This window comes from Sander lucioperca, chromosome 18 (assembly GCF_008315115.2).
Source record: "Sander lucioperca isolate FBNREF2018 chromosome 18, SLUC_FBN_1.2, whole genome shotgun sequence".
Classification (NCBI taxonomy): Eukaryota; Metazoa; Chordata; class Actinopteri; order Perciformes; family Percidae; genus Sander; species Sander lucioperca.
Window position 1 is genome coordinate 3,575,993 of NC_050190.1, and position 19,833 is coordinate 3,595,825.

The 19,833-nt window shown below is 39.6% G+C and overlaps 1 protein-coding gene across 9 annotated transcripts in view; it reads right to left on the reverse strand.

Annotated features, from left to right (window-relative positions):
• Positions 1–19,103, reverse strand: part of klc1a (kinesin light chain 1a) — a 44,938-nt gene extending 25,835 nt beyond the window's left edge. For 4 of the 9 annotated variants that reach the window (XR_004895806.1, XR_004895805.1, XM_031280290.2 and 1 more), the window contains exons 1-6: positions 18,616–19,100; positions 11,787–12,054; positions 9,018–9,248; positions 7,184–7,262; positions 3,158–3,386; positions 1,965–2,052 (exon numbers count right to left, since the gene is read on the reverse strand). Coding sequence is in view for 7 of the 9 variants with exons in the window: in XM_031280290.2 (XP_031136150.1) it covers positions 1,965–2,052; positions 3,158–3,386; positions 7,184–7,262; positions 9,018–9,248; positions 11,787–12,053 (894 nt within the window). In the remaining 2 variants the exon portion in view is untranslated. Of the gene's footprint in view, positions 1–1,964; positions 2,053–3,157; positions 3,387–7,183; positions 7,263–9,017; positions 9,249–11,786; positions 12,055–13,895; positions 14,000–18,615 lie in introns of those variants that run through there. The other 5 variants (XM_031280287.2, XM_031280285.2, XM_035994999.1 and 2 more) reach the window with 3 other exon arrangements.
• Between the last annotated feature and the right edge of the window lie 730 nt (positions 19,104–19,833).

A 19,833-nucleotide genomic window follows, 5' to 3' on the forward strand; every position in this document is an offset into this window, starting at 1 on the left:
CCAGGATCCAGTTTTCATAGCCGGGAGACACCATGGCCCAACATTTGCCTGCTGCCCAACTGGCAAAGCTCCAGACCACCCAATGAGCTATTATGGAAACACGATGTACGTGTTGGTACACGCATAACAGGTGGTGTTCAAACCTGATCTAGGCATCAATAAGCAGAATTCAAGAAAATGTTTCTTAATGGATACCTTGCTCTCATAAATTTGGACCAGTTCTCAATAATGAACTTTCAAAAAAGGGCAGAAAAGAAAGGCGAGTAGAAGAGATTAAGAGATAAAGACGATCAGAAATACTGTAGGAGAAAGAGACTAAGAGGCAAAGAGCTGGATTTAAAATGAAGCATATAGTGAGAGGAATCAGTGTCAAATACCTGGCTATATTGTTCCAAAACTATGATTTTTGTAATGCTAAAATCCCTGAAAAAAATCACTTCCTTGAAGAAAAAAAGGATCAGGGCCTAGTGGCAGGAGGAGAGGGTGGAGGCTAACCTCAGAGTGATGGAGGTCCAGACAGTGGAGACACACGCCTGCTGGGGTTACAACAGTTAGTCGACATGCTGTTTACAGTCACACTGACAAACAGAAGTTAATGGGGTCTGAGAACAGGACGGTCAATTATTTATAAAATCTGTTCACAGTGATCGTCCTGGACTGCAGTCACAATCCTGGACGAAACATTAAAAGTGGTTTGGAAGAAAAAGTGGACTTAAAAATGTATAAGTGAGGTGTCCTGAACAGCGCCAACATTTCCCAAAAGCCTTTAGGGTTTTGTGTACTACTGTCTTCCCCTGGAAAAGCATTCAAACTTAATGTCAGCAGTTCAGAAGTTTTGTTATTGACTCAAGATGTTAAACTATATTCAAAAATGGTGAAATGATAAGAAGCACCTAAAAGTTAAAGTTATTATATAGAGGACACTCAACATCTGGTCGATTAATGTAAACAAATACTCAACCCAACCTTATTCTCTGACAGTAAACCAGGTGAAGCTCCTGTTACATAAAAAAAAAGTGTAAGCTGTTTATAATTACACGTTTATAAAACCTATTTTTCTAGGAGCACATTGCATCAAGGAGCACCACTAACAGCTCTGAAACTCAATCGTAGCTTTATGGGCTCTTTAATTTAATTTAATGAATTTTTATTGATCCCCTGAGGGGAAACCGGGACACTGCAGCAGCCAAAAATAGCTGTAGATTAAAGAGTAAAGGGTAATAACAGTGTGAGTCTAACAAGATGAAGAACTGTAATTGTCTTTTCCTTAACTGTATAACTCGGCTTAGTGTTAAAGCCCTTTATATTAAAAGGAATAGTTTGACATTTTGTGATATACGCTTATTGGCTTTCTTGCCATGAGTGAGATGAGAAGATCAATACCACTGTCATGTCTGTACAGTAAATATGAAGCTACCACCAGCAACCGGTTATCTTAGCTTAGCATAAAAACTGGAAACGCGGGGAAATTATTTTTGTTTGGATTCAATAAAACAAGTTATAACAGGGTAATTAGTGATCTTCAGAGGTGCTGGTAGGCAGATTTTGTCACCTTTGAATAGAGTAAGACTAGCAGTTTCTAGTCTTAATGCTATGCTAAGCACCTCATTGCTGTAGCTTCATTTTTATTGTACAAACAAGAGTGGTAACAATCTTCTTAAAAACGTATTAAAGCAAATAAACGCCTTTAAAAAAAACATTTTTAATTATCCCTTTTAATGTACAGATGGGTCACTTGTGTTTTTTTTAAATCTATTTTTGAGCACTTATTTAAGTATTTATACATATTTTTCTGTACTTTACTGCTAGAACAATCTACCCTACACACTATTATGTTAAAGTCAAATACAGGATAACACATCTCTATAATTCTGATAAAACTGATTATGTCAAAACAAATATTGTAAAGAAAAAGCAGGCACAGCTGAATAACTAACTTGTTATGCAGAGACAGATGTACTCACAGCTGGGTGGTCCCTGCCTAGAGTCTTCTCCCTGATGGCCAGAGCATCATTCAGCAGGTTGGCTGCCTCCTTATATTTGTTCTGATCCCTGAAACAGACAGAAGCAAACAGAGTCAGACAGAAGTACACAGACGGACAGACAAGCACACGAAAAGAGAAACATAAACTATGCCAACAATTTCCACCAACAGCCCATTATTTTCAGGTGACATGGTCCAAATAGCTTTGCAGCAGTTCCCACAGTCTATGCAACAGTCAAGTCGACCAACTCTCTCATTCCTGACTATTCAATGGATAAGATTTGTGGAAGTAAGAAACATGGATCCAACCACTGTAAAAGACTTGTCCAGCTCTTGTTTGTCATTCTTTTGTTCTTTTGTTCTTAAGCTGGGAGATTAACACTTGCCCAGTTCTATTACTGTACTGTAAATCTTTGGCTGTGTCTGCTATGTTTGCCATGTTCCACTTCTGTCGTAGAAAGGCGTCCAACTATCATATGAGAGGTCCCATAGAGGCCTGTCACACAATGCTTTGATGGTTGTTACCAAAAGGCTTTAAAAGGGACATGCCACCGTATTGTGAGGAGAAAAAGATAGAAAAAGACTACATTCCATAATCATTATCACATATTTCCTTTGAAGGAAAAAAACTTTCGGATCTAAAAAGGTACTCAAATTGGGCTATGACAGCAACAAGGTTAAAAACATTCCTTTAATTGATAACTACCAAAACACTGCCCCGGCATTCACTAACAAGCTTCTACTCCATTCTGAAATCCTGGGATGGCTTGTAAAATAGCCAGCGTGGCCCGGGGCCTTAAGGAAGACTTTTGTTTTGGTCATGGTGCCAACAGAATAGTAATCCTAAAACTGACTACAGTTGTTTAATATAATCATCATAGGAATTTGACAGAGAAAAATTATCATATCTGTATCTTACATCTTATTAAAAATGTATGTATAATATCCTAAATCTGATTAAATTAACTTATTTTTTATCGTTTTGATTTAGTTTACAATTACAACATTATACTCTTACACAACTGAAAGAGGAAGGCGAAACCGTCTGCTCTAATAAGCATTCTCGGTAATACAAGTCCTTTTGTAATTTTGCAGGTAAAATTGCAAAAGGGCCTCCTGGATGGGAACCACTAATGAAGTTCAGGGCCAAGATAAAATATTTGACAGACCAACCTGTAAACAAGGGCTAGAATATTTAGCATGGTGGCCACGTCTGGGTGGTCATGTCCAGAGGTCTTCTCCAGGTCTTCCAGGGCCTGTTTGCAGAGGGGCACAGCCACCTCGTATCGGCCCTGGGACGCGTACTGGATCACCAGGTTGTGGAGGGTCCTCAGACGGGCTGGGATCTCATAGCCTCCCTGCTGGGCAGCAGCCGCCGCAGCACTGCCGTGGGTCGGCTGGACTGGAGACGCACAGAGGAAGGAGAAAGAAAAGATTAGATGTCAGGACACACACCTCTGTGCTTTTGATCAATTCATTACAATTGCATCGCATTTGGAGAATAATCCAGATGGCAAGGAAATATATATTTGACTCATTAAGAAAGTCTTATTTCTTATCATCTGAGACTGAGAAATGTTCTCTTTGTTAGCCGTTTTTACAATTAAATTAGAAGTTGTTTTATTATGTTAACTGGTGATTTTTAAAATGCCGACAGTTTTGGTCCTCAGATTATTTTCTTGAATAATCAATTAATCGTTTTAATTCCATAAATCCCAAAATAACAATTTCAACGTGTATATTTTGTCCGACCAACAGTCCAAAAAAAAAAAAAAAAGTACTCAAAATAGATGATCATTTTTCTTTTGATCGGCTAACAGATTAATTGTTTCATCCTTACTATTTTCTATGATTGTTCTACTTAGATGTACCCTCCTTGTTGGTTTAGCTTAATTTAGTAGTTTTTTTCTATGAAATGATAAAAAAATAAAAATAAATAAATAATAACCTTCAGCATCTGACAAATGCCAAAACCCCAAGATATTCAGTTTATCACAGAAGGCAAAGAAAAGCAGCACATCCTCACAACTGAGAAGCTGGAACCAGCTTATATTCAGGATTTTCTCTTCGAGAGAAATGTCTTGAGACTCTACAGAGATGCAACACAGATCCCCAGCTGGACTCGAACCTGGTACATTGTGGTTCACGGTTGGCATCTTAAGCCAGAGGAGCGCACTGACCGCAACCAGTTTTACACATCACACTCAGTTTACCAGTCCTGGGTAATATTTGTTAGGACACCCAATCCATTGCATTATGGGAATTGCAGGATGCACCATTTTTGGAGCTTGAACATTACTAAGGGCGTAAAGTTAAAATATCTCAGTTTCTGCTTTTCACCAATCTTTTAAAAATCTGTATAGAGGTGCAACACAGAATCCCTGGAACAGAGAGTTAGGTGAAATATAAATATTAGTACAGAAAAATCAGTGCATATTAGCCTAAGGCCAATCTAAATAAAGGCAGAGCTGTCATCACCATTATCTTTGTTCCTGCTGACAGCAATTTACCAAAACCCAAAAAGCTGTCTGAATAAGCTTGAGGAGGAAAGACATCCACACACACGCACAAGTAAGGCTACTGAAAACAGCATTTAATGATGCATTTCTACAAAATGCACTGGCCTACTACTGCCTTACCATCCTCTCTCATCCGTCCATTCTCTTCATTCATTCATAAACACAGTACTTTAAGCACTGCAACAAGTTTGCTCTACTGTTCTTATGATTTTTTTTTTTTTTTTTTTTTTACTTTTATTTGATGCAACAAAGGAGGAGCAGATATTTAAGTTTTGGAAACATGAAACCAATAAACTACTGCTTCACTACCCTCCAGGCTACCACCCATCGGTTTCTTATTTTTGGTCCTTTAAGCCATATATAGTTTTGTGGTTATACCATCCACAAAACTAGCTTCTTGACTGTATTTACTGTAAGCACTGATGTAGGTGTGAGCAGGAATGTGCGGGTGTGTCCAACAATGTGAATCTGAAACATGTTTATGTGGAAAATGGGTGTGCCTTCATAAGTATTGCATTACAATGGGATGTTTTTTTTAAATTAGGTTTATCTCAAACCTCACTTATAATTACCAACAGTTCATTTTCAAAGTGTTGTGAACAATTCCCAATTTTAAATTAATCTTTCAATCTTGGAAAAACTGGTTACCTGACATATTTAGGTAACCATAGACAAATGATTACTAGTATTTTTTTAAATGTTTAAAATGACTTGTTCAAATGGATATTAGGAATTGTGTTTATCAGTGCCATAGGCCCTTTTGCAAAATAACTACCCTATCCATTGGTATAAAACCTCAACAAAATGAATAAAATAAAGCTACAAATCTTTCTAAATACGTCTTCTGCTCGTCCATCTTCTCTGTTTGTTAGCTCAATAACTCAGAAGAGAAATGTCACGTATTTTTTTATTTTTGCAATCATAATGCAGTATTGACCTCTAAAGTGACACTCCTTTTATTGAGATTTATAGTGCAGAAAGTCAATCTTGCGCTCCCCCTATTCCTTATCCCAACTCCCAGCTAAATTTATTAAAGTCTGTCACTCCTGTCAAGTCATAATTCATATTCCGTCCGTGCTGCTCAACACAGCAATGGCTATATTAACACTGCTAGGAACAAATGCTGGAAACAGCGTAATGAAGCCAGTTTTCCATCTAAAAACATGAAACAAATGTAGTCCTATAATTTGACACAGTACCCCCAAAACAACCTGCTCTGCTTCCTCTGCTCTACAACCTGCAATGCAATCATAATTTGGGCCAAAACACAGAAAAAGTCTGGATAAAAACCTGAAATTCCATCCACAAAATACTGCAAGAGGAGGAATTACTACTGGACACACAAACAGTGGAAAAGCTGGTTTCTTTGAGAGCAATAACACATATTGTTAAATGTGAAAAAAAAAAAAAAAAGGGGAAAAAAAAAAAAGTGAAACTTAATTTCTTGCATCAGATTTAAAATATGCTGTGCTATGTAGCAGACATTGTTCGTTAAACTTTCTGCCAAACCTCCAGCTGGTAGGTTAAATTAAACAGTTTAACAGTCAGAGGGACAGTCTGGCTCAGAGTGATTTGAGCTCAGAGTGTGAACCAGTCTGCTGTCCATTTTGTCAGAAATGGAAACTGGCTGGCAAATTGGTGCCAGGAGCCAAATGGGAATTACCTTGGTGCAAAAAAGGGTTTAAAGAAACTCCATCAATGCCAAGGTTGGGAACAAAATGTTTGCCATTTTTTTTTTGTAGAGACCAGAGGCTTGTGAGTCTCTTTGTCAGTTGTCCCAAACAACGTTAAAGCTACGATATATTTCTTTGAATTAAGCTAAATGAGTGCTGCAGCTCTTCTGGTGGGGCGTTGGGAATTAACTGTAGTATAATCCCTGACAAATGAGGCTTTGGTAGTAGAGGTTCAAGTTGTTGGTCAAATGTTTAGATTTTAGGCCAAAGTTCATAACAACACTACTGTGGTCTTTTGCCAAACATTATTTCACCTGACAACTGCTACACAAAAAGAAGACACTGTAGAAATCCTGGAACTATATTACACCAATCTGTTTGGGAGGTTTTCACCCCATTTGGCCTCCCTCCAGGCTAAACTAGGTCCTGACTAATGAGCCTCTACAGCCAATACAGCTTTACTAACTTGGCTACAGAGCTATTGAAAGACCACCCCATCAAACACTGAGAGAAGGTATGGACATGAAGAGTGGGGGCAAAGAGGCAGGGAAAGTTTAAGTTTTGATTTGTAAGGCTTTAGAAAAGTTCAGAAAAGCGATGTATGGCAGGAGAAACCATATATTATGACATATACTGTATATTCTAACTCTGGGTACATCCACTGACTAGACTTTGGTATATTACATAACTGTTGCTGGTGCAATCATTGCAGTTTTGTTTCCAGAGAACAAATCAATTTTTACAGCAGTGACATTTTTTAAATTACTGCAACCATCAGAAAAAGAAAATCGAATTTCAAAGACAAGTATTAATGTTGTGGAAGTTGAAGTTCACTATGTCTTTCAACTATTCCATAACACATTTCAGGAAACTATCTTTCCACTTGACAAGAGCACTCCTGCACTTCCATCAATGTCCTGAGGCCAGGAAGTACATTTCATATCTGTGCCCAGGACTGAGAAAATGCTTGAGAATCCCCCGGGGAGTAGAGGGAAGAAGACACTTACTGCCTGGTGCTTGGTCGTCCTGGTCATCTGGGAAGAGATCGTCCAGAGTCTCTTTACTGGAATCAGAGTCCTTATCCTCCTGAGAGGGGAGGGAGTGAGTGAGTGAAAGAGGAGGAGGGAGAGAAGGAGGACAATGAATGAACTGACTCAATGTTTTCTAAATTCATAAAAGAGCATTACCGACTACTTATTTATAAGCTGATGCAGTTGTTTTGTAGCCTGGGTCCAGTCAAGCACATGTCAAAGAGTTAAAATACTTGAGATTTTTTATATTGATAACTTTTAAATCGACTCAGCTGCTGACGAAGAGTTCAGGGAAATGACTTAAAATGGAAAGGAATCAGTGGGAGAGAAGTTACAGGAGGAAGAGACTCTTACAAAGGAAGAAACAGACTTAACTTGTTTAAAAGCAGAACATCTAGGGGTTAGCATGGGACATGAGAGCTTATTCAGATATTTGACACAAATAGTTGAAATCACAACAAATACACCACTAAGGACCGCTTCAGACAATGTTTCCTTTTTGTTTGACTCTCAGAATGTTTCAAAGATTTTCATATACGAATTTTTGCCATTTTCTCAAGAACTACTTCAAAACACACAAAATCCGGGACATGTATCACATAACTGTCTGGCATTATAACAAAATCATTATAATACAGTCTTTGTAGAAGTATGTGCTCTTCTTTTGCAAATGTGACCCATGAATGAGCAGATTATTACTCCAAACTGCCTTGTTTTTGGCATTTTCATCAGTAGTGTGAGCTAATAGTTAGAAAAATAGCGTGCATACTTTAAACAGACCTATGACTTCAGCTGCAGACAGTAAGGTGGCATTTGCCCTAGTTAATTTGAATGTGATGAATTCTTGACATGAATCTACGTATCTGTTCTCATTAGTTAGTCACCATCTAATATATTATTGATCTCTGTGAATGACCTGGAGTCTGTCCACTCTTTCTCCCACAAAAAACGTACCACAACTCAGGGTATGCTGATACGGAGTACTGATCCAAGTACTCTCTTACCCCCAATTTTAAAATCTGTATCACTAAATGACTTCATTTAGAACATTTTTATGTGATGTAGCATGAAGCCAAATATTTCTGTGACATATAAGATGTCTGGTCACAGGGTTTCTGCAGGTTTCACCAAGTCAAATTTAAGACTTTTTAAGACCATTTTGAATTAAATTTAAGACCTATTTCACAACATAAAAACCCCGCCAGATGTCAGAGTCCGGAAAAATCGTCTGAAAGAATTCCCTGATAGCTTCATTCGCATTTTTGGACTGGTGTCTAGTCACCGTGCGGAGGACCCAGAGCACCTCCGTTTTGTTGGCTCTAATCCAAAAGCAACACGCAGGTCGCTTACGGAAGTTCCGGAGCTGCTGTGCGGGTCTCGCCTAGGTAGCATGGAGGTAGTGCTGGGGCCCGGCTGGGGCCGCCAGATACTCGGCAGAACTGGCATTAGTTAGATGTTTCTCAACTCCAGCGCCCGTACACCCAACATTCCTAGTTTAATTGCTTTCTTGCATAAGTAGCCCTAAATTCAGCTTTTTTTTGTCTGTGGTACAATCTGAAAGAGACTTGCGCCAATAACACAAAAGCTGATTGGCTGCAATATAAGTAGCAATCGTAATAGAGCGAATTATATTCGGACTCTAGCGAAAGAAAGAACTACAACACCACGGAATACTTTTTTTGTAGCATTTCAATGAGCATTAGAGGTAGCATTACATGGATGTAGGAAAATGAAGACCTGTTTAAAATTATTTAAGACCTAGAACACAATACTAATAATAAAAAACATTATATTAAACATGAGGACTCACAGATGGGGACAGGTCCTCGTCGTACTTCTTCAGCTGGTTCATGAACTCCAGGTGCTTTTTCTCCTCCTCCAGCTGGGCAACGCTCTGCTCGCTCTTCTGCAGTTTCTGCTGCGTCCCGGCCAGCTCATCCCTTAGCCACTGGTTCTCCTGGCAAAGCCGGCGGACCTGGGCCCGGAGCTTCTGCTTCTCCGACTCCACCGAGCTCAGGTGGCTCGACAGCGCCATCATCACCTGGGCAGAGACCAGGGCAGAGGTGGTTCAATAATAATCATTAGGGGTGGTACGGTTCACAAAATCACGGTTCGGTTCGTATCACGGTTTTAGGGTCACGGTTTTTGGTTCTGTACGGTTCTCGTTATTTTTTCTTTTAATCTTTAACACTCCAGAAATATACTTCAGCATATGATATATAGCTAAAATTAGCATATTGAATGCATGTTGCACAATACATGCATACAGTGGCAGTTCTATCTATTGTTTTATTTCCGCTGTCATCATAGGTAACATGAAATTCAAAATGTTCCCACACACCAGACTATACACGACGCTGGCGCATCCTCCAACTCCGGGCAGCCTTCCTTATCTCTCCCACTTACCATTTCTGCATGTGACGTGACCTGCAGCACTCCACACTCCACCTGAGAAGCGGTCGGCTCGGCGCCTCTGACGAAAAGCTTTTAAACTGACCTTTGTCGATCAAGAAAACAGACAGATTCAGCAACTGTATGGCCTATTTCTCGCTTAAAATGTTTTCAGAAACACTTTTAGATCGTATTCAGAATGAGACGCCAGTCGGTTTTGAAATTCGGGAGCAGCAAGAACCACGTGACGCGTTCGTCCAATCAGCTGCCATGTGTTGCGTTCGCCACGCTCATCCCCCTCGTCGTTTCCAGTAAGTGTTTTAACATAGGTATCGAAAGTGGGCACTATGGCAGTAAGTGGTTAGTGCACATTAACAGTGTACTGACGAACCGTGCGACACACACACGCTCCGAGAGACCGAGACTAGCGAACCGAGCGGTTCGGATGTTTTTTCATGAACCGTACCACCCCTAATAATCATATCTCATATTTTGGATGTTTGGAGAATGTCTTTGGGGTGATCAACTAGACAATATTCCCTGCATCCCTGAGCTACAGTGCTTGAACATGCTCTAAATTTGGATAAGTTAGCTCAGAACCACCTTAAAACAATATTCACACTAATAGCCAGTCACTCCTAGTGGTATTTAAGAGTATCTGATGCTTTTAGAATATCATAATACCAGAATCTTTGATACATAAGGCACTATACTTTTAATACAATGCACAAATTACATTAAACATTAAGTATATTAAATCTAAGGCAAATAGTGGCAGATTCAGTGACTCTATCATGTGTAAATTAGGGTACTGAAACTGCCAGTGTTAATAGTACACTTCCCACCAGAATTAAATGTGTACACTAGTGTTACTGTGAGGCACATGGGTAAAAGCATCCACCTAAAAGCATATGTTGTAAGGTGAAAGGCTGGGAGGGGTGTAATCAGACAAAGAGTTTGAGGCATACTGACATTTGCAGTGTTAAAGCAGGAAAATTATGCAGCAAAATATGAATCACACTCTACTTTACAATAACTGTAAGCTACCCAAAATGCTGAAGGTGGATATTAGAGTCTGCATGGTGCAGTGTATTGTATATTTAATAGACAAAGCCTGCTGGGAGATGGAGCTGAGAGGCTAAAGCATCAACGGTGACTCATAGGCCAGTGTTTGCAAACTGAGCAACGACAACCATTTGGGAGTTTTCAAACTTTCTCTCTTTTTTTTTTTTTTTTTTTTTTTTTTTTAAATCTGAGTTGTAAAGGCGTTTGCTTGGTTTTTGTTCTCTTTCTTCAGGGAGGATTTGGGGAAATCAGTATTTACCGCCACCCGCCTACAGGAGGGGAATTTGGTCTTTGAAAAACACTAATTTTAGAATACTGTATGTAAAAAAATTATATTTAAGAGAGACAGAAAAGGCAACATGGTGTATGATCTTTAAAGAGGTTACAAGTTTTCATTTGAATTTATGTATGCTTTTTTTCTTAGTCTGTTAATATGTACAAGACAAACTGCTTTCAACTAAAGGCCAGTCAACACCAGCAGCATTTTTTGAAGCGTTTCTGGAGCCGTTATGAAGTCTGTCACTCTTCATTCTCGGGACCTCTCTTTTTAGCAAATGTCCAACCCCTCTCATCGAGCATTCCTGAAAACAAATTGTTGTCGACTGAACGTCTGATATTAGTAGACTATCAAAAAGGTAGAGCTTCAGCAACAAAAATATTATCCTTATTTTATTCTTTTGAAGTGTAGAAATCATACACCAGTTGAAACCAGTGCTTGTGAAGTTTTCCCCATGTCATTTATTCTGGATGTGCCAGAGAGAATTAAAACCACTGTATATCTAACATCACGTGCTTGTCATCGGTAAAATAAAATAAAATAAAATTCAATAAAAATTTTCTTCCCCAAGTTTTATCACAATGTTTACCTGCAGTGATTCAGATAAGAATTAATGCTGGTTTGCTGGTTCACACCCTCACACAAAAAAGGTGTTAAAACCTACGTTGAAACTGTTACTGTTGAAACTTGTTTTGTTGTAGTTATTTAAGAAATCTTATTCAAATATTATTCACAAAAAAACATACAAAAGCATGGTTTCGATCTGTGGGATATTTTGTACAGACCTATACCTAACAGAAGAAGCCTGATATTTTAGTTGATAATGATTCACCAATGTACATGTACCTGTGCCTCGCTCAGCCCGAGCTCCAGCATTTCCAGGGACTTGCGGATCATGTGGGACTTCTCCTCCACCAGGACGCCCTCCTCGTCCTGCTTCAGGCAGCGCAGCGTGTCCAGCAGGCCCCCCAGGATGGAGTGGTGCTCCTGCTTCAGGGCCTCCAACCCCTGGATCACCTGCTTGGTCCGGGAGATGATCTCATCCTGGGACAGCTTCTCCCCAGGGTCCTCCTCCTCCTTCACGCACACCATGGTGGACATGTCCTCACGCATCCTAAAGATTTAACAGGTAAAGGAAAGTCAAAATCATGTATGAATCCATTTTAAAGTGGTGCAGTTTAATACAGTACGGCCCCATAGATCAGACAAATTAAACAAAGAAAATCCCATGCCAAAACATTGTATAAATTTAGATCACACAGAAAACTTAATTTAATATGACAGGGATGTTCTCCTAAAAAGTGAAGAGCGCAAACAGCAGCCTCTAATGCAGGAGAGCAAATGATTTTCTAAATTTTCTAAAAAAAAGGAACTAAAAGCAGCTTGTTGTCATCTAAAGACAACACTCTTCTCATGAATTCTGTGCTTGTTAGTCCTGACAAAATAAATAAATGACTAACGCAACAAACGTTTAATTAAGGTTAATGCTTACTACTGCAAAAATGGCACAGACAGGACCACCAGGAAAAAGGGTCTTCACGGAGCAACAGATTGGGGTTGCCCAGAAACGTGTCAAGGGTTCACCTGCCGTCTACCAGCCATATGGCTAGGGAATGTTCAAATGTTACCAGCCACTCAATAGATTACCACTGAGTAAAGCAAATCTATCAGCCAAATGATTCAATACCATGATATTCTTGACGAAATACATCAATGTCGATATTGACTATTGGTGCTTTCACTCAATATTGGCACAATGAGATTTTTGATAAATAATAATCAGCATGTGGATACAATGACTAATAATAACAGATAGTAATACTGGTAAGTTCAGAAAATGACATTGACAATTGAAGACGACATCTAGCCTCATATATTGAAGTCTATATAATATCCATATATTGCCCGGCCCTACAGCCACATGCATATTTTACCAGGATTTGGCTGGTGGATGGTGCTGATTTTGAACCTGAACATAATATTGATTAATGTAGAGAAATCGTTAATGAGCACACACATAGCCTTCATATGTTTCATTCAAAGATGCATACTCCTGACCTTTTCTGGTCTCATGGCCACTACACAGTCAGATGCAACTCCCTTACAATCAATACTCGGCTCAGAGTGAGAAACCACATTGGCTTAATAAACAAAAGGTTAGATCCTGTGTGTGTGAGACTGTCTGGACAGTTCTTGGTTCAGGAGTCTAGGCAGTTCATCTTGAGAGAATTAGAAAGATTTAGAATTTGAAATGTTCATGCTTCCCTCTCCAACAACACTCAAGGTGCCTTTGAGCGAGGCACTGATGGCAGCAGGGTGTTGCAACAGCTGAAAAAGCTGCATAAACAAAGGTTTAATGTAATGCCGCATTTGTAAAAATGCTGTTTGAAGTGCTCTTCAAAACCAAAACCGCAGACGTTAAACCTGCTGCCTGCTGACAGTTCAAATCCAAATCTGAGGCTTGTGGGCTGCGTGTGATACACAGATAACGACAGATATGAGGTGAGGATTGTTACGAAGGAAAACTCTGAAATGAACAACTTAAATTACATGATGAGTGGCTGCCACCGGTCGTCACATTTGTTTTATTGTTTGTTATTATAGTGTTGCATCTTTAGTCAGCATCTATTAGCTTTCCCTGTATCTAGCCAGTTAATCTCACACACACACACACACACACACACACACACACACACACACTTAAGAGGATTATGACTGAGCGCTTCGATAGCACTTGTAGCGAGCTTCCTCATAAATCTCTGCAAGCACATCTAACTGAAACAGATAATTACAGAAATACCAGCTGGAGTTGTGTTTAACTGCGGCTACGGCTGTGAAAAATACAGAAATGAAATACTGGAGGAAGACTGACTTCACATTATCCTGAATCTTGTAATGAAACGATGAGTTGAACCACTTTGCCCACCGGCGTATAGAACTGCTATGGTACAGTGCCAGGTGAAGACAGATTGGCAGATTTGTCCTGAACTGCCTCAGAATTCAAATTTCAGTTGTGGAAGTGTCAAGTGTGGAAGAAAAAAAAAAAACAACATTTGAAGACCACTGGGAGCAGACGAGTCGGGAGGGCTATAGCTAGATCTCTCCATGTGACTCGGCAACTAGCCTGCAGCCTATCAGCTGACAGCTAGCCAGGAAACTGTGTGCAGGAGAGAGATGGAAAAAAACAGCAGCTCCAGGTGAGCAGAGCTGTACAGAGATTTCAGTGAAATTAACTTCAAGTGACTCTACATGAGACACAACAAATGATATCATCTGTTACAATACTCATACCTATCGGAGTTGAAATTTTAACCGCCACCACCAAAACACTTATGTTTTTAATTATGTAAATAACAGATGGTCTGCTTCCGTATTAATAACTTCAACTGCTGTTGCCAGTAATCAATCAGTTAATTAGGAAAATGCACATTATGTCAGTTAACTACTTGTCCCTCGCTGATGTAAATGAGCTGAAAAACTGATAAGTAGATCTTATTGCAAAGCTTAAAGGGAAAAACACATATCCTTCAAAATGTAAAAAGTTGAACTGGCTCCTTTGAAAAGGGCCAAGCGGTGAACATGGACATCAATCAAAAATCACTGCTTTATACCCCAACAACACAGAGCAAGGTCAACTTTAAACCACTGGGAACACCCAAACTGCAACTGCAAAGAACAAGGCAGAAAACAACTGCCACTGCAGGCTGTGGAATACAGAAGTGAAAGTGACAGCACAAGCCTTTTTGTCCAGCTCTGATCCAACAGCCTTTTATTTCTGGCATCAGAGCACAAAGCACCACAGGGAAAGGCACAGAAAACTACTTCTGATGTTAACTTTTGAAATGTAAATGGCTGGCTTGAAGTGGAGCGATTGGGGACAATGCAGCTCTTCATGTAAGCAGGTTAAGGCAGTGATATAAAGGCAGTGGGGAGGCTGGTAGGGTATAATTGGGGGGGGGGGGGCTTCCTGCATGAGGACTGAGCCGGCAGCCGGAAGAGCAGCACTGTCAGCGATGTGTGGGCTGATAGTCATTGATGAGATGAGAGCTGTGACTTGAGCAAGTTAAATTTACTGGATCATTTTTATTTTTGAATAACATACTCATAAATGTGTGTTTGTTTTGGCTGTTCTCTCTCTGTTCTACCTGTATCCTGTCGATGCGATTTTAAACCTCTGCTACTTGCAAAGTGATGCCAGTTTGTCTGGTATAAATAGCTTTAGGAACTGGTTAGGGTAGTTTATCACACCAGCTACGTCTACAACAGCTAAAAACAAAGTGTGCAACCCACAGTCGAGTGCAGAAAACAGAATAGCACTGAGCAGCGAAGACAGACAAAAACTAAGTTTATCGAAAATCACTATACAAACTTTAACAAAACACTCAAAGATTGACACTTTAAACCTGCAATAACAGATTTTTTTGGCCACGTGGGAGCAGAAACAAGCAACAGATGGAACGACATTAGGATTTATTTGGAGTCGTGTCTCTGGCCCTAAAACATTTAAGTCCAGTGTTCACTCTTCTTTGAGCTCTGTTTTGGCTTTTTCATTGCAAAACGTTCCACTTTCTTCCCCAGCTAGTTTCTAACTTTGCCTTTCTATCATTTGGTGCTTGGCAGGTAGTGTAAAGTGGCTTTATCAGAGCTTTTTCCCTGCAAACAGCTGCCTGCTGCTGCCGACATGGACCCTGATGAGAGCGGTGAGAGTGAACCAAACGGTAAAGTTACAGCCCGGAAAAATAAAAACAATGAGCTTAAAAATGGGATAAATCTCTGTAGAGCTGGAGGGAACTGCAGATATAAGTAGAAGTAGTGAGGTGATCCTTTGTTGATATAAACATACTGATTAAAGCCGCTTTAAAATGATCATGGTTGTTTACGTAGCCTATATCTTGTGCTGTTCCTTTTGCACTTTCGGTGATCTTCAACTTGCTGCATTCTTTGATTTCACTATTTCGTCAGTCTTACTCAACTATCTAGCCGTTACTAATGTATCATGTGAGGAAATTAGCTATTTGTTTTGGGGACCATGAAAAGGGTTAACACATCAGACAGTCACGAGACATGACACTGCACTGCTGAAACACAGGAAATGACAGTATGATTAGTATCAATAATGGACAGATGTACTTCTACACGCAACACAAGGATAATGCTGAAAACTGAAGACCTCTTATTCTAAATTAACCCAATGGCGGAAGATAACTACCCTATTCTGTGTAACTTATTTTGTTGCTGTGTTCAACCATGTCATTTCCTGAAATGAGTCGCAGGCTCCCTTCTGGTTAGCCCTCACATGACATGAAGAGCAACTGCTTTTCTATATTTCTATGAGCGAGCCTTGGGCAAGAAATGAAATTAATAATTTTATTCAGTGAAGTAGTTTAGGATGCTCTGATCTACAGAGACAGTAGTGACACCGCTCCTTGCCCCCCCTCCCCCCGATAGCTGGAAGATACCAAGACAATATAGTGGATTTACTTCTTATACAGACACTGACTTTGATATACAAGTTGCTTCTGCACAGATTAACTTTCAGGTTTTAAGACTGCGTTACCAAAACTAGGTTGAAACAGAACTTTGAGACTGAGAGGCCTTACGTATTCCTGTGCCTCTTTAACCAGATATTTCTCACAGCTGATATCATTTCAAATTGACACTATTCAAATTAGCCAGAGCCATTATGAAAGAGCCATAAATTAAGGAAATCTGTTTAAAATATGACAATTTTTTACAAATGTTGCCTATTTCTTTCTAGAAGCTAAACGGTCAACAAGTCAGCCTAGATTTATTTATTGCAGAATGCATATCAATACAGGCATCCATCCGTCGGCCAATAAGTAACAAGAAATTACAGAAATGCCAAGTTGTATAAGGTATAGTACAAGAGAATTTAAGGAATCCTTAAATCCTGGCTGGACAAATGTTTAAATATTAAATTCATAATTACCTTCTGGAAGTACCATGTGTAAAAGTACACTACAGTAGAATAAAAATGTACTACACCTGCAGTGTTTCAGCAGGCCTTACGTTTCACTTGCCGGTTTACGTGCTTCACCTGCAGCATTACAACAAAATCTGCAGCGACAACACATTTATTACACACAATTATCATTTCCCGCCAGGAGTAAGAACTCTATAAAAAGGTCGACACACAAAACCTTCTGGGATGTTCTAGGCCAACAACAAGCTGTCCCAGGAGAGCAGAGGGGTGTTAGCCTGACTGCAGGTTGTCATGAGTAGTCCTTTGGGCGGGGGACTTTAATGTGAAACATTAGAGTCTGCAGGCCATAAACACATCTCTCAGGAATACACACAAATATTCCTGAGAGATTTCTGACATGCAGCGTATACTCGGAGATTGTGTCCTAAATCTCAGATATTCATAGACACCTCCCAGTGTTTTTTGGTTTCCCAGCTGTGGGTCCCACACTGAGATCCACTGTCCCTCTGAAGCGGTCTCCCCAAACACAGGCAGCTTTCACAGCCTTCAGCCCCGCTCGGAATATCAATGAAAGGGACATCCAACTACTTTCGGGTGCTGCAGTGGCCCAAGTGCACCTTCCAGGCATGTTTCAGTCGTGTCCATGCCCCTGGAGTTCCTGCTGCTTTGTCCCAGCTATCTCGCTTACAAATGGATTAACCTGAAGAACCAGTTAGCCAATACCTCCCTGTCACTGACTAACCACAGTGCTAACTCTGAGCTAGCACTCTCAGTGACTGTCAATGTGCTTAGGAACGTCGAATTCCTGCGAGGGGAGACACTACAGGCAAAAACATTATTTTTAAATGTTGAGGTTTGGGGCTTTTTTTGCTTCCATAGCATGTCTTCTTTCAGACTAGTGGAAAAAAAGTTTATGTTATTACACTTTGTTTATTTGCGTCTGTAGATTTCACCTAAATACACCAAAAACTAGCATTAGATAATGCCTCATTCACAAAACAAATTGTCTTAATGCAAGTAGTAATCAACAGGGGAAGTTTCATAGTGATATCTATTAGTTTTAACTTTTACCCTATTCACCTCAAGTGTTTTGCAAAATGCATGAATTTTCCCACCCATTATCTTTAAAAAGATTTGTTCTCATACTCTGAGCCAATAATCTCCCTAAAATGGAGATTTCAACATACACCAAACTTTGCAGTTCCATTCATATCTATAATCTGAAGGTTTTTACAGAGGGGTTTGTTCATATATCATTCATAGCCTGATTAATGTAACATGGTATAAAACGCGGCGAAAATGTATTCGTTTTATGGCTGTTGACAGTATTTTCTGATTTATGAAGTGATAAAAAGAGATGTCCAAAATTCCCTGTAAAAACCTTTGACTCTAATATGTAAACAAAATGAAACAATAATTGTGAACCTGGCTTTATCCATTCTATCATGTCTAATTTGCATATTTAAACATAAGATTTCAGAAAACTTGTAATATATAATAAACTGGGTAAGTTTCATGGTGATATTAGTTCAAATGTTTTCCCTATTCACCTGTACTGTAAACACGGACCCCACATCAAATGGGGCTATCCTTTAAATCCTATTAAAAACTAAAGAAATTCAAATGCTTGTCGTTTGACCAGATGACACTTAAAAACAACACGGATATTTCCGGGAAAGTAGTTAATTGGCTAATGACACAACTCCAAGAAATACACGGAGCCATTCTTACCGTTCTCTGGAACATCCGTTGCCAATGTAGCTTCACCGTAACGTCCGTTTTCCTCGCCTTTTTACCGTCTAAATCACGTCTTTTTTGAATGGAGGTGTTGTTGCGTTGACAGACAACACTTGCCGATGAATGTAAAAAAAAATATTTAAGTTATAAAACACAATTTCCAAACTGTGTCCGGCTGGAATATGTTCTGCCGACTGACGCTGGGCTTCACTGCATCAACCGCCGTTTATGATGACCAGCTAGCTACATAGCTAGCCACCTAACTGTCAAAACACTGGCTTTACTCGGAGCCATACAAGAAAAGCCTGTTCTCCTTTGGTTCCATGGCAGGAACAAGTCCGTAAAACTAACTTGACAGGGGCTTCATGGGGCTAAATGAAAAGTTGACTAGTCGCCCGTGAAGATGACAGCTCGCTAGTCCACTGGCTGGATGACTGATTGACTGACTGCGCGGTGCGTGAAAATGGCGTTACCCGGCGCCCCCCTCTTCCTCGGTAATGATGTCATCCCTGCCCGGATTAAAGGGGAAGCTGTGGTGCAAAGTGAGTTGCCAGATTTATTTAATGCAACATTTCACCAGTAAACACAAAAAGTACTGGTAATGTGGTGGAGGAAGTAAAAGTACTAATACCCCTGTGTAAAAATACTGTTAAAGCACTGAATTCAGAACTTTAACAGTATTTATGATGGGAATAATAATTATTCATTATCTTAATTACTAAATCTTAGCATGAAAATATACTTAAACTACCAAAAGTAGAATTAGCAGAATTAACCATTTCAAGATCCTATGTATTATATTAATGGATAACTGCATTAATGTGTTCATCATGTTAATGTTGCACCTAGTAAAGGTGGAATTGATATCAACGACTTATACTGCTGGGTAGTTTAACGTATTATAATACATCATACTTTATTGTTATAATTTTTCCACCATCAACTGTCTCAACAGACGCAGATGCAATGCAGCCACGGCATGTATTGAGGTAAAGTTCAAAACATGCCCTTTGCAAAGTTTTAGGGGTTGTTTCAGCTGTGGTTTACCTGGGAATGTTGCAATACCAAACTACATTGCCGTCATGTGGAATCACCAACACCTTGGAACCGAAATATCACATTAATCAGTGATCCTGTGCGTCAAGTAAATGCAGACTGATAGAAATAAGATGTCCAAATACAAATAAAATGTATGAACTGGGTTTTATAGTG